Consider the following 15112-nt stretch of genomic DNA (forward strand, 5'->3'; position numbering starts at 1 on the left):
TTTTTTTTTTTTTTTTTTTTTTTTTTTTTTTGTATAATTTGCTTTGGGTTGTTCCGTTCCAGTAGTAGATAAGAATGAGTTTAGTGAATCCCAAAAAAGTTAGAGACTTTATCAGCTGATGTCAGATTACCACTAAAGGAGAAATTACTGCTTTATGTAAAATAAAGCCATAGCTCACAGTTGATGGTACCACAAGATTAATAAGGAGAGTGAACTTCAAAATACAAAGTCTCTTGAGTGTAAAGTAGCAGTTCTATGCTGGCTCTTATAGTAATAGGTACTTGTCCTCTCTCTTAGTAATACTCATTTCCAGGTCTTTGGCTACTTTTTAATAATAGGATTGTTTTTGCCTTGCTATACACTTAATGTCCTTAAAATCTTCATTTCAATGTCTACACTGTGGGCCAGGTAGGCTGCTAGATACTATGACTGTAAAGTCCTACAGCAATGAATGAGATGTGGGTCAGTAATAGACTTATGCTAGTTTACTCTAAGGGGCCACGTAAAGAATATCTTCGAACTAAAAATAATACATACTGGCAGAAAAATAATCATGTGCGCTGAATGGTAGGTACACTGACCATTTCATCTCTTATATGTGAGAACTATCTCTGAGATGAGGAACTTTGAGACCCAAAGGGTTGATTTGTCCAGGGAACTGAGACAGAATTCAGGCCTTATTAACTTCTGATAAATTATTGGTCAGTTAATATACATATTATTTTACTTTTCTACAAAACAGCCATAAAAGATGAATCAGATTATGAAAATACATACATGTGCGTATTTTTCCTTTAGGGTGGCCTTGTGTTTTGGAACAGTTCCTGGAAATGGGGCCCATTTTAATCTTCGAAAATGGGTTGCTATCAAACGACTCATTTTATTTGGTATTGCTAACCACTGAAGTTTTAAGGAAAGGGAAATAGTTTTATAGTTTCTTCCTCCCACAGGTCATAATTTAGTTGTGGACATCAGGATGTTTTTCTTGGCTTATCTCATTCATGTAGTTTTTCTTGCACATCTGTTACATAAATTACTAAACTATTTCCTTGAAAAATTGCCAGTTTAAGTCACACTTAATAGTGATCAAGAGGTCGGTAACTGTTGGAAAAGAGAATTAAATGACAGACTTTGAGGGGCAGAAATCCAACTACCATCCTGGTTCAAGTATTTTTTGTTTTGGATCAGTTCCTAAATTTTCTGTGACATTGGAATAATTATGTGTGGCTTCTAGTGTTTCCCAAAAGACTTTATAAACAATTAATGACTTTTTAACATAAAAAGGTATTTTAGTCACTGCTTCCATAAGTTTTTAATCTTTGAGTGATCAGTTTATGTATACATTCTAATCTGGTACATAGTTTGCCATGTGAAACTAAATTTGGAAATACTGACTTCTTTAAGTCTTCACTCATTTTATGTTACCTTTCCTGACCTTGAATTCTACGTAAACCATAAAGTAATGATTTTCTGTGGTTTTTTGGGGGGGAAAAGTTCGTAAGACATTAGTTCTGCTAGTTGCATTTTAGGACAGCTTTACACTTAAGTGATGAACATACTAATTGTTAGAAATCTCAGAAACTTTAGATGTAAGTGGTTAGTTTTGGCTTTTGTAAACGGATATTGAATCATTACTGGAAATTCTTCTGGAATGTTAGGAATACTTCCATAAGCAAGAGAAGACCAAGTATTTATTCAATGTAAATCTGAAATTGTGTGGATTTGGAATGCTAGTTTTTAAGCTTGAAATCTTTAAATAAAGATCTCATTTGGAGTATTGATTATCTGTAATAGGTATGTTTACAGATTGGAAGAGAAAATATGTCATGAGTCAGTCAATATCAGTTACTGATAAAAGTTCTTAAGTTTTTTTTGCATTACATTTCCTACTGTGTAACTATTCTCCTTTCTAAAGTGTAGATTTTTTTTTCAAGATTTATTTTAGGGAATGAGAGTCCGTGCAAGAGTGGGGATTCAGGGGAGGGAGAGGAAGACAGAATCTCCAGCAGACTTAACTGAGCGCAGAGCTGACAGGAGGCTCAGTCCCAGGACCCCAAGACTATGACCTGAGCTGAAACCCAAGAGTCAGATGCCCAGTTGACCAAACCACCCAGGCACCCCTAAAATGTTGCAGATTCTTGATTTCTCTGTTGAGTTTTGACTTTTTTTTTTTATTTTATTTATTTATTTGACAGAGAGAGATCACAAGTAGGCAGAGAAGCAGGAAGAGAGAGAGAGAGAGAGAGAGGGAAGCAGGCCCCCTGCTGAGCAGAGAGCCCGATGCGGGACTTGATCCCAGGACCCTGAGATCATGACCCGAGCCGAAGGCAGCAACTTAACCCACTGAGCCACCCAGGCGCCCCGAGTTTTGACTTTTTAAAATAAATTTAGACTTGCTAACGGGAGATAATGTATAGTTTTGTTATGATCCAAATCTGATTTATATCTGTGGGAACAAGTCACTTAGCTAAGCCAGTCACTGGCATCCACGAGGCAGCTTTGGTTTTGTTATGCTGCAGCTCTGGGGTTGTTGTAACTTGATTTCTTTGTGAAGAACAACTCAAGAAAACCAGCCTCTGGTACTGGTACTGAAGGTGGCAGAGCCTAAGAAAAAGATGATTAACAGACAGAAAATAGTAGCATTACAAAGTATATTTAGAGGGGAACACATTGGGTTTGATAGTACATTGGATTGATGATAATCAAATGTATACAGAAACAGTAAAAAAATTATAAAGTGTTCTGCCATGCTAAGTTTCTTACCTAAGGAAGAACTCTTGATGAATTTCTTGGTTACTCTGTGTTGGGAAAGTATAATCTGTACAGAATAATTTAAACTTTTGACCAAATCTGGGAGACTGCCTTCTACAAACATTTGTGTTTTCGTAATTTTGATGGTCATCCAAGGGCTTCAGTTAATCGTTCACAGATGTTAGGTTTGTTCTTAGTCTTTTCTACCTGCAGAGTATGTTTAGTATTTAATTTGCTCCTCATTGTCCCCCCCACAAAAAACTGAAAATATATTTTTATAGAATTTATCTTTCTACTTTATCTGTAAATGGTACAGAGTCTAAAAATTTGAATTAAGATTATAAGAATATTGAGCTGTATCAGTCACCAGTGTTCAGTAACAGGAAAACATCAAGAGTGATTAAATTTTACACTCCCAGTTCCCACCTCCATGATAGCACTGGACTGAACTGTAACTGAAATTGAAGGCCAACATCACTCAGAATGGATCAGGGAATTTGGTAGTAGAATGTTAGAAGAATAGCATTTGGCTTAGAAAGAGTATGTATAGCCCTTAATTTTCTTACAACTTAAAACAGTTAGAATTTCAGTTAGAATTACATCAGCTGGAGGTACTTATGTTGTCATATCATGGGAGGAAGGAAAAACTAAAGTGGTGTTTTTGAACATTAATACATTTTTTTTATGGTTTTCATGTCTTAGGCGGGCAACTTGAGTTTGGATTTAAGCACTTTTTCCGTCTGTACTATGTTTTTAAAATGTTTTAGGTGTCCAGTTATACTATCTAAGTGGATCTTTGAGTATCCAAAATTACCTTAAAAAGAACTTTAGAAAGTTGAAGCTTTTAAAAGAACTGTGGGACTCCTCCCCTCCCTCATTAAAACCTGTCAGTAAAGTGTTCTTTAATATTTATTTGGTGTTAATTTTTTTTACTGTGATAGCTAAAGAATGAGGTTTAGTATTTCAGTGCAAATTCTTCATGGTTATTTTGAAAAGCAGAGTTTCATGTTTCAGCATTTAGTGTTTTAATGTTCCCTCTTGAAAAGTAAAGAGGAAAGCAGAAGGTGCATAATCCAGCATAGTCCTCTGTGTAAGTAGTGAAATCATAAATAATACACATATGAGCATCCCACATATTTTTCACGTAAGTGGATTGGAATGGCGCATGTTTTTTAAGTAACCAGGTTACTCTCCTGGAATCTTGTTACTGTAGAAGAATGAATAAGAGAGCCTCAGATTTTTGATGTCTTCAATTTCAGTTTTTCCCCATTCAAACTATTTGTCTTACCTTGCTTTTTAGAGTATTTGTGTTTGTGTGGGGGTACATTGGTTTCTTCTTTTCAGCTGGATACTTTGTATTTAAGATTTAGTAAAACCAAAGAAAATGTAATTTCCATGACTATCTTTCTTTAAAGATTAATTCAGCGTTTGGTTATTTTAGTAGTACTGTTTGTGATGTCATTTTTTTTTTTTTTTAAGATAGAGAAAGGGAGGGGGGCAGAGGGAGAGAGAGAGAGTCTTAAGCAGGTTCCATCCTCAGCACTGAGCCTGATACAGGGCTCCATCCCACCACCCTGAGATCATGACCTGAGCTGAAATCAAGAGTTGGACACTTAACCAGCTGAGTCACCTGGATACCCAGAGGTCATCTTAATATATTAACTGGCAAACTTTTTCTTTTAGGTCATGTGGTAATACTGATTTTCTGATTGATAGGGCATTGAGGCATAATAGAACAGGGCTTTGGAATTAGGAAACCTAGCAGAGTTTGAACATCAGTTGTTTACTGATCATATGATAGTGAGTTTATTTAACTTCTGTTCCAGGGAGTTGCTATTAAATACATTTTTCCTTTCTGTTCACAAATTTTTTCTATTTGGTTGAAGGGGCTGCTGCTGGTAATGACAGCATGGCAGCAGTAGAGAGAAACTGACCAGCATTAGGTTTGTTACATTTTTTTCTTCTGAACTTGCCAGTATTTATTTTACTAGTTTTCTTCTGGTGTGGAGGGAGCACTGTAGTTTGTTCCTCATATTAGCACATCAGCTCTTTTATATCTAAAATCCTATATAATCAAATATGATGATAACATTTGCTTTAGCAACATGAATTCTTCTACTGAACCATTGCTTGTGTTATGACATTTTTCATTGCAGTGTGTTTTATTTTCAGATCAAAAAAAGACTTTTTTTTATGGGTAGCAGATATCCAGCCAAGTAGATGAATCAGTTTTTCCACCTCCATGTCCCATTTCTATGCAGCCTCAGATTTCTGCTAGCAATGAATGTTATGGATTTGTTCATTTAGGAGTACTAGACTTCTTGGTTGTTGATTACAAATTTGATTTCTATTCACAGGACTGTAATAACATGTTACTTGATTTTAAAATATGAGTATTGAACCTATAAAATGTTCAGCTTGCAAATAAGGGCAATGTGGTAAAGGCTATCCCGTGATGAAAAATGAATATCACATGGTCTGTTATCAAACTTTCGGAGCAAGTATTCTTAAAACTATTGTCCTAATTTTGGGCCAGAAGCTTTTAAAAAGAGAAAAGAAAAAAAAAAAAAAAACAAGCATTAACAAAGGAACTTGTTACCTGAGAAAACTTTCTCTTTTGGTGTTCATTTTATGGGTGTTTTATAAAATTTTTTAAGTTATTGAAAGATTGAAACTTTACAGAGAGCGTACAGTAGTTTAACCTGTATTGTGAAAGTATCTTCTGAAATCTTTGTGACATTGAGATAAAGAGGTGACTTTTAAGTGTAAGTTTTAATGTTCAGGATTCATTCTTTCCTAAAAGAATTTCTTAAAAACATGTTAATTTAAATATTAGGTACTTGAATGGTTCCATATAGTTTTACACATATAGCAGTTGGTATACATACTGTAGTGTGTATTACATATACTTTAGTTTCTAGTTTGTTGCACTTATTAGCCTGATAAAACAAGACTTTGGAAGTACAAATAATACTTAACATGGTCTACCATGATGCTAATTTGCCTAAAAAGAGTTAAAGTGTTGCTAATGATGTTACATGTAATGATGATACAGTACTTTCTATTTTTAATGGCATTTAATACTTTTCCCTTGGTTACAGTATAATGCTCATGGGAGGAAATTCAGAAAATACAGGAGAGTATAATATATGTGCTGCTGAAGTGAGCACAGTACAGGAAAGTATAAAGAAAAAAATACTGTTATTTAAGCCATAACTTTGAAAGCTGTGTTTCTGTCTCTTGCTGCCTGTTTTCCTGTTATTTGGACTCTCTTTGTCTCTAAGTGTCGATGTACATATGCATGCATGCAATGAAACACAGATTTAAAGGTCTAAAAGAAAATACTACTAAATATTTTCCTGATCTCAGAGTGAATGAAGTCGTAAAACAAAAAGAAGAAAACATTGAAAATATAAGTCTATTTTTTTAAAAAGGAAGTAAAATTAAGGCAAGCTAGGAAAAATACTACATCAGTCTGTTTCAATTTCCTTATTTATTCCTTCGTTAGCAGGTGGAACTGAATTATACAAGATTTACCTTTTCTCTTGGTGTATAGTTTTGTTTTAACAAAACATTCTTAAACTTTTCAATAGGAAAAAATTATCAGTAAGGACTGTTCATATTTTTTCTTGTCAGTCATTAATGCAGATTAGAAGAAGCACTGACCATCTATAAGTAAAAGTCCCATTTTAGCTTTTATTTCAACCATTCTTGCCTCTAAAACCTGGACCCAAACTGTTACTAAATAAAATACCTTGGTGTTTTATCAGTAGTGAGTGGTGAAATAAACAGGAAATGAGAAATAAAGAGGAGAGCCAAAGTGAACACTAATAATTCAGAAGGTGAATAATCAACCCTTGAATAATTGAACATTGGCTGTGTGGACACAGCCATAGAAGCATGTGTGCAGAATTTGAGGACAGTAACTCTCAGCATTTGGCATTAAAGATCCAGTGAGTGAGTGGTGCTGGGTTGTCCAGCGTTAAGTACTCTCACTGGGGACTCCCTTAGTCCTGTCCTACTTATTGGGGTGTTGTGAGGAGCAAATGTAAAAAGCACTATAGACGCAATGAAGCCTTACCAGTACAAACAATAATGATTTTCATTGTGGATTTTATCCTTAAAAAACAGCAGTGGTTCAGTATTGCTTTAAGGTAATATCTTCAGAAAACGAGCAGCTTCTTATATTCTTCACTCTTTGGTTATATCGTAGTAATTTCCTATAATTTTGTTTGTAGAACATATCCCAGACCTTTGTCTTGAGTTTTGTGTGTGTGTTAAAAAACTGTTGGGAGGGCCCCCTCTAGTGTCTGAAGTATCCATTTTTAAAACATTTTTGTCACTCCTAGAAGTTTTAGGAATTAAACTAGCTATTTTTCCTTTCACATCTGGACATAATTTCTTTTTTTCTTTTTGTGGGGGGAGGAAGGGGTTATTTTCCTTTTTTAAAAAGATCACTGGAATTATGGGTAGGGTATGGATTAAGGGCAGCAGAAAACATGGGAAAGGAAGGCTCAAAATGCCATTTCTACCTTTTTAGAAATAGTTATTTTTAAGTGAGCTGGATTAAGGCCAAACTATACAGTGTCATGTTTTGTTTTGTTTTAGTTTACATTTTTTTCTGAATTAGGTGCAGCTTAAAAATACTTTGTTTTGGAATTCTTTATGGCCATCAGATCTCATTTTAGAGTTCCTTGCAGTTTCTGAAAGCAGCAGTTCAGTAGAAAATGGCTTTTAAGTAGAGCCTGGTTTTCTTCATGGAAGTTGTGTTGCTTTGTTACTTTTTTTTTTTTTTTTTTTATAAAGATTTTATTTATTTATTTGTCAGAGAGAGAGAGGGAGAGAGAGCGAGCACAGGCAGACAGAATGGCAGGCAGAGGCAGAGGGAGAAGCAGGCTCCCTGACGAGCAAGGAGCCCGATGTGGGACTCGATCCCAGGACGCTGGGATCATGACCTGAGCCGAAGGCAGCTGCTTAACCAACTGAGCCACCCAGGCGTCCCAACTTTGTTACTTTTTGTTACTGTTGCTGTATCTTTTTGTAGGTATACTTTGAAACTATACTATAAGTGTTCTAATGCTGTTGTCATTTTACATAGTTCCCATTGTTTTTCAACCAAGGAAATAAGGCGATTCTTAAATTATTGGCTCTCTGCCACTTCTCCCTGTAAACACACAGCACTCAAACACACAGGCCTTCAGCTAAGAATCTTGTGAAGGGTTAGAGAAACAGGACCTTTCTCATTTGACCCATGGGCTTTTGTAGCTTGAACAAGGAAAGTAGTGTTCTGAAAGCTACAACATTTATAAAGGTTCTAGTAAAAATATTTCATGTGCATGGAGTAGAGATTAACTCCTTTCATCTTGTTCTCTAGCAAATTAAACAATACAAACAGATTTTAAGTGCATTCTTGGTAATGAAATGCTTGGGTGAATTATAATCCTAATTGCTATTGTTCATTCCCACAGCTGCATGTTGACACTTAAAACTGCCTAAGCCACGCATTCTTCAGCCACTAGGATAAACAGAAGCATTTTGAAATCCATCATTTTATGGCATCTTGAATTACAAATCTGTCATTGGCTGCCTTGTTTTTATTTTGTTTCCATTGTTGAAGAAATTAGGAAAAAATGTTACTCCTTTGTATTTATACACAAAATTATTGTCAATAGAATCATTTTTGGGTTTTTATGAACATTAATTAATAGTCTTAATTTTTTTTTAAAGATTTTATTTATTTATTTGACACTCAGAGATCATAAGTAGGCAGAGAGGCAGGCAGAGAGAGAGAGGAGGAAGCAGGCTCCCCGCCGAGCAGAGAGCACAATGCGGGGCTCGATCCCAGGACCCTGGGATCATGACCTGAGCCGAAGGCAGAGGCTTTAACCCACTGAGCCACTCAGGCGCCCCAATTAATAGTCTTAATTTTTAAAGGAGGCGGTGGAATTTATGTTGCAGGGAAACAATTTCTATTTATGTTATCAAAGTAGTTGATATTTTAGGAGCCAGCTTTCTCCAAAACTTGAAAGAAAGTAATAGGGTTTCACTTTTCCTCCTTAGTAGAACAGTCTTCTGAATGTAAATCTAGAAGCTAGATTTGTTCTGTGATTTGGCAAGTCATATTTATATGTGTAATGGTTCCTTTCAGATTTGACCCCAAACCATTTATTAGTCTTTTTCTTTGAAGGTAAAGAAGGAGAACTATTTGCAGTGAATTTAAAATTTATATTTCCTTATATTTGAGAAACAGTTTTGAATACCAATTACAGCTGAACCTTCCTTACTTGAAAAAAAAAATAGAACCTTTTGATAACTGAAAAGCTGAAAAGCCATATAGCAAGAGTCGGGTATATGGAAGTTATTGTGGACAAATTTTGTTTTTTTCTGTTTCTGAGGCTTAATTTTAAGTGGGAGATTTGAATGACCAAATCCATAGGCATCTATTAGAACAAGTGCTGGGTAATAATTGTAGCTTTAGATTTCAGTTGGATACTACTACAAGTCACATTTTCACAGTATTTCTTTATTTCTCAGAATGTCTAAATTCTTAAATCCATTTGAGTATGGAAATTGTGTTTTAATAACCAAACTTTTTGCCATCTTGTATCTTAATTTTAAGGTACTCTATTCAAAGTTCATTCTTTCTTATGAAAATATTACTTAATATTTTAAAATTCTCTTAATAGGTGATTATTATCTGTAATAATAATAATAGCAGCTAACCTGTATTGAGCAATATCTGTGAGTCAGACACTGTGCTAATAGATACTGTTTGAGGTGCTACCCTTTGAGGTAGTGTTCTTCTTACTTACTCCCATTTTGTGCTTGAGGAAACTGAAATTAAGACAATTAGAATAATTTTGCCAAAAGTCACAGAGTAATTGGAGTCAGATCTTTCTGACTACTAGAACCCATGTTCTTCTTCTTCTTTTTTTAAAATTTTATTTATTTGACAGAGATACAGCATGAGAGGAAACACAAGCAGGGGGAGTGGGAGAGGGAGAAGCAGGCTTCCCGCTGAGCCGGGCCCAACGTGGGGCTCAATCCCAGGATTCTGGGATCATGACCTTAGCCAAAGGCAGACGCTTAACGATTGAGCCACCCAGGCACCCCTAGAACCCATGTTCTTGACACTGCTGAAGTCTTAAGTGAAAGTTAAATATGTTGTCATACAATTTCTTGATGAAATATTGTGTAGCCATCAAAAGTGAGGCTTATGGTGACTAGTGACATAGAAAACATACACATGAAAAAAGACCAAGGGATTACAGTTAAATATTCATAGCAATTCTAAATATTTTTAGTGTTATCTTTGGTTTGCCGTTGCTTTTCTTTTTTTAATGGAATATAAATAATGTTCTCTTATATAATTTTGCTAATTTACAGAAAATCTGTAAGGAAACAAGAGTGCATGTAAACCAGATCTGGTCAGAAAACTAATAACTTAGTTTTATAATAGACTCTAGTATGTTCAGTTTTCTTTTTAATTTGACCCAAAACCATTTTTTACTGGACTTATGCCAGCTCTAATGTAATCTCTCATCTGTATTCTGGAAGACTAATGGAATAGTAAAATTTTCTTAAATACAACTTAAATGTGTTACATGGTGTCCTTGAAGTAGCTTACGCACAAAAGATGTTTTCTTTCCCACCCCGTAGAGGTATCTCATTAAGACACCCACTAGTGTCATTATTAAGTTTTCATGTGTTTCTCAGTTTTGATGCTAATCTTTGTGTGTTTGTGCGTGCATTTTTTTTCTCTGCAGCACCAATGTGGTTATGAATTATTCAGAGATCGAGTCTAAGGTTCGAGAAGCAACGAATGACGATCCTTGGGGACCTTCTGGGCAACTCATGGGAGAGATTGCCAAGTAAGTGATAATTTGACTCAGCAGTGCAGAAAGAATCCAGCTATCTTTACACAGAAATACAAAATTTGCTTTCAGTTTTAAACAGTTTAGCTGCCAGATATAAATTTTGCATAATCATCCAGATATTAATAGAGAAAGTTTTATACAGAATCCATTTCCCTTTAAAAATGAGCTCAAAAAGTAAAAATTTCTCATCAGTGAAGTTCAGAAGACTTACCGTGGCTTTTCATAAAATTTTGACAAATGTGTATAAAATAACTTGAAATAAAGTTAGAAAAATTGTTTTGATGAGCATCTTGACCACTATCCTGGTAAGTAAAGGGCTTGTGAAAGATGATAGTAATTAGTGGGGTTTTCACGTATGCTACATATTACACAAACTGTGAAAAAAATATTTTAATGAAAGCATATCTAAATTTTTTGAATTAAGCTTACTAAATTTTTTAAGCTCTTTGGGAAGACAGAGTAATTTAGAACAAGCCTGCCATCTACTGTTAAAATTAATATATTGCAAAGTCTTGAGGAAAATTGTTCTTTTTCAGGGCTACATTTATGTATGAACAATTTCCAGAACTTATGAACATGCTTTGGTCACGAATGTTAAAAGATAACAAAAAAAATTGGAGAAGAGTTTACAAGGTATGGACATCAGTTTTTATTATTTGACATGTTGAAAACAAACACTTGAAATTTTAAGGTATATATACATAAGTGATTACGAAGGACATTAAATCCTAGAACAGAATGTTCTTAAACACGTAAAAGATTTGCTATGTGTGTTGTTTTCTATTAACCATAAACAACTATTCTGAATGTAAAATGCTTAAAATTAATATTTATAAATACTTTCATTTTATTTTTTCTACTGGAAATAATTTGTGCGTATCAAAAGTAATCTATAGATGGATGTGTATTTAGTGGATGAGCGATTAAGATGAAAACCACAGTCTAATATAAAGTTTCTCATCTCTACATAAAAATTCGCCTGATTTACAATATTATCATAATATTCTACATGAGCAATATGTTAGTTTAAAATGTAATTAGAAATTGTAAAACATTAAAATTCTAGCATTTTAAATTTCCAAATATGTGCTTTTTATCAGATTCTTTTCATGTAGTCCTGATTTCATCCATGTAGAATTCTACAGATTGTCATCTGTTTTCCAAACCCACCATATTTTCTTGCTATTCAGAATAAGTTTTTCTTTGCTTTCAAAATGGCATATAATATTTGTATTTAAGACTTTAAAAGCAGTATGTTGGCTTTCAGGATTGAAGAGCAGTACTTTATTTAGTTCCACGTTTTTGATGTTGCTTGTTTCTAAAAACATTCACTGTCTCTCAGCTTGTATAATATTTGTGATGAAATAGTTGATATTTCTTTATGTCAGGTTTGTTCCAAGCAAAGTTAAGTTCACAATGCATAATTCAGTGAATTTTAGTGTATCCACAAAGTTGTGCAGCAGTCACTACTGATTAATATCAGAATTTATTTTCATCACCCCAAAAAGAAACCCCATAAAATGTTTTTTTCTCTTACTTGTTGGCAGCCAGTTCTTGAAACAAAAGCCACATCATTAACTTCAAAATTTAATTTAATCTGGGGGAAATGCTGTGGGATCATATAATTACCAAATAATTGTTCTCTTTAAATTGATATTTCGAAAACCTCACAGTTCTCTATTGCTCAGGTGAAAACTAAAAATTGAGCCACTTTCTAAAAGCTTAGTGTTCATTTGTCTCATATATCAGATATTGGAGAGCTATTTTTTTTTAATCTTTTGATGCATGGTGTCCAGTGGACAGTGTAATTATTTACCGTGGTTATAAAAGGAATTTCAAATTGGTAATGTAAGTTTTTAGACTATGTATTTAAAGTCCAGTGTCAAGTAAAGAAACTCTCCCTGCCTCCCACTTACCCCCACAAAGATTATTTATTTCCTGATGTTGAAATTATTTTTTTAACCATTTACCAAAGCTCTATCAGAATTTATTTTGTTAAATCATTTGGTGCTTTGTATTTTTACAGTCATTGCTGCTTCTAGCTTACCTCATAAGGAATGGATCAGAGCGTGTTGTTACAAGTGCCAGAGAACACATTTATGATTTGCGATCCCTGGAAAATTACCACTTTGTAGGTGAGCAATAGAAAAACCTTATAAGCAAATTAAAACAGTAGTTGGAGTTGTCAGTCACCTGAACCAGCTTAGAAGCTTCTCCGCTCTAATTAGAATGTGACTCTTGCTGGTTGTGTGACGAGTGCAGAATCCAAGACGTGGGGCCCTAGAGTATTAATTAGTGAAGACAAGAACTTGCAGAAAAGACTGGCTAATAACAACAGAACCAACACAACATGAGTGTTCGGGTTTATATTAAAATATGCACTGGAGACTGGTCCCCTGTGGTGTCCATAAAGGAATAGCTTTAATCATATGGGAAGAAAAGGTTAGAGCTCCAAAACACACACATCTGTTTGAAGCTGGGTTCCCCCCCCCGCCACCAAATAATATTTACTGTGCAAAGGCAGCAAGGCCAGAGTGTATTTTGAATGTGAACGAGGATACAGAATAAATCACATTTCATTTTGTAGTGTACCCCAGTTGAAAGCACTTTAAAAATTCAGTTTTTTAGCCACACTAAATTCTGGTAATTATTATTTCAAAACTTGTATTGGGGAAACCAGAGCATTTGAGTACATTTTAGTCATTAAAATGTTAAAGTGGATCTTTTGTTGTGGTGGTGGTGGTGGTTAAAATACTGTAGGAAAAGAAAACATTTATGGATATAAGTCTTTTTCATATGGTCATCATTAGTAATGCTTTTTAGTAGATCTTTCACTGATCTTGTGTAGCACCAGTATCTGTAGTCCTTGTAAATTCATCTTTACATGCTTTTATAAGCCAGAATTGCTTCTCGAGACTTAGAATTTGCCGATGAGAAAATGACAAAATTCCATAGCACTATTTGCCTCTTTTTGTTAATTTTAAATACTGAAGTTGGTTTTTTTATGTTGAAATTTTCAGGTCTGTTTTTTGTGTTAAAGGGTTTGATACTTATTAATTGAATTCTTAAGGTTTTGTTTCTCCCTTACCATCCTCACAGATGAGCATGGCAAGGATCAAGGTATAAATATTCGCCAGAAGGTAAAAGAATTGGTTGAATTTGCCCAGGATGACGACAGGCTTCGTGAGGAGCGAAAGAAAGCAAAGAAGAACAAAGACAAATATGTTGGGGTTTCCTCAGACAGTGTTGGAGGATTCAGATACAGTAAGTATCAAAGACAAACTGACACCTAAGCATTTGTTTAGCTTCCTTGTGTGTATTTTAAGAATCACGGAAATACAAAAGACCAAAATCTCCCCCCAACCCCCGCCCCCACCGCTGAAATAGAATACAATGTATTGAAGTACTCATTTTGGCTTCTATTATATGGATATTAGGAATCTTCTTTTCTTTTCTTTCTTGTCTTTTCTTTTCTTTCTTTTTTCTTTTTTTTACTTTTGTGCGTTCAAGAATACGATTTTAACCATTAGTTGTTAATCAAATGACTATAAACTTTTTAAATTGACACACAGAGAATAAAACAGATATATACCCTTTCCTCTTGGAATTACCATTTTTAAAAAGAAAAAAGCATTTCTCTTCCTCACCATCTAGAGCATAAAAATACAAAGTTTGAAGAGATTTTGAACAAATCAGCTCTATCTGGGGACAAAAACAGGTAAGCTTCCTATAAGTTAGTTTTGCGTCAGTCTCTTTTCCCTTAAGTAAACAGTACTTTAATTTGACATAGAAAAAGGAGACTAACAATACAATCAGTTTTTCACCTAGGCCTATCACTTTATTCCTAACACATTTAAGAGCAGCTAGAACATTGATTGCTCCTGTTTATTTTTAATATACTAATACAGTTTCCCCAAAATAGATCACTAGGTTCTTGAAACAGGCACAGAAAATAACTCTCTGTTAAAACATGTTGCTTTGGATTCATTCTGTCTTCTGTAAGCTCTGACCATTCCTTGGTCATTTTGTGTATACACAGACAGGCTAGTGCGGTGTATACTTAGCCACAGATGGGGATTTCTCAGTTCCCCCCACCCATATCTCAGGTTTTTTTAGTATTTGGATTACACTGGGATCTCAGAACTCCTGCATTGGAACTGTGTAAAAATTTTCTATTTCTTATCTTGTGATTATCTACAAAATAATATCTTTGTTCCTATGCTTTTTTGCTTCCTTGCTCTCAAAGATAAAAAATTATACTTAATTATTAAAGGATGTTTTTAACAGGAAAATTCCTTTTATGACTAAGCATCACAAAATGATGTTCTTTAATTGGGCAACAATATTTCTCCTAAATCATTTGTATGTTTTGGAGTTTTTGTTTGTTTAGTGGAATAACAAATTTTTGGATTATTCACCTAAGTAGTTATTTTGTTCTTTAGCTTTTTCAGAGTAGTTATAGAGCAATTTAATGTGTTTTTGAG

The 15112-nt window shown here is 34.4% G+C and overlaps 1 protein-coding gene across 3 annotated transcripts in view; it reads left to right on the forward strand.

Moving 5' to 3' along the window:
- Positions 1 to 15112, forward strand: part of LOC111141023 (clathrin interactor 1) — a 60039-nt gene that overhangs the window by 22737 nt on the left and 22190 nt on the right. For all 3 annotated transcript variants that reach the window (XM_022493346.1, XM_022493347.1, XM_022493348.1), the window contains exons 2-5: positions 10518 to 10622; positions 11165 to 11261; positions 12655 to 12763; positions 13728 to 13892. In XM_022493346.1, coding sequence (XP_022349054.1) covers positions 10518 to 10622; positions 11165 to 11261; positions 12655 to 12763; positions 13728 to 13892 — 476 coding nt within the window. The remainder of the gene's footprint in view (positions 1 to 10517; positions 10623 to 11164; positions 11262 to 12654; positions 12764 to 13727; positions 13893 to 15112) is intronic.

This window comes from Enhydra lutris, unplaced genomic scaffold, assembly GCF_002288905.1.
Source record: "Enhydra lutris kenyoni isolate GAN:26980312 unplaced genomic scaffold, ASM228890v2 scaffoldscaffold5, whole genome shotgun sequence".
NCBI classification, from domain to species: domain Eukaryota; kingdom Metazoa; phylum Chordata; class Mammalia; order Carnivora; family Mustelidae; genus Enhydra; species Enhydra lutris.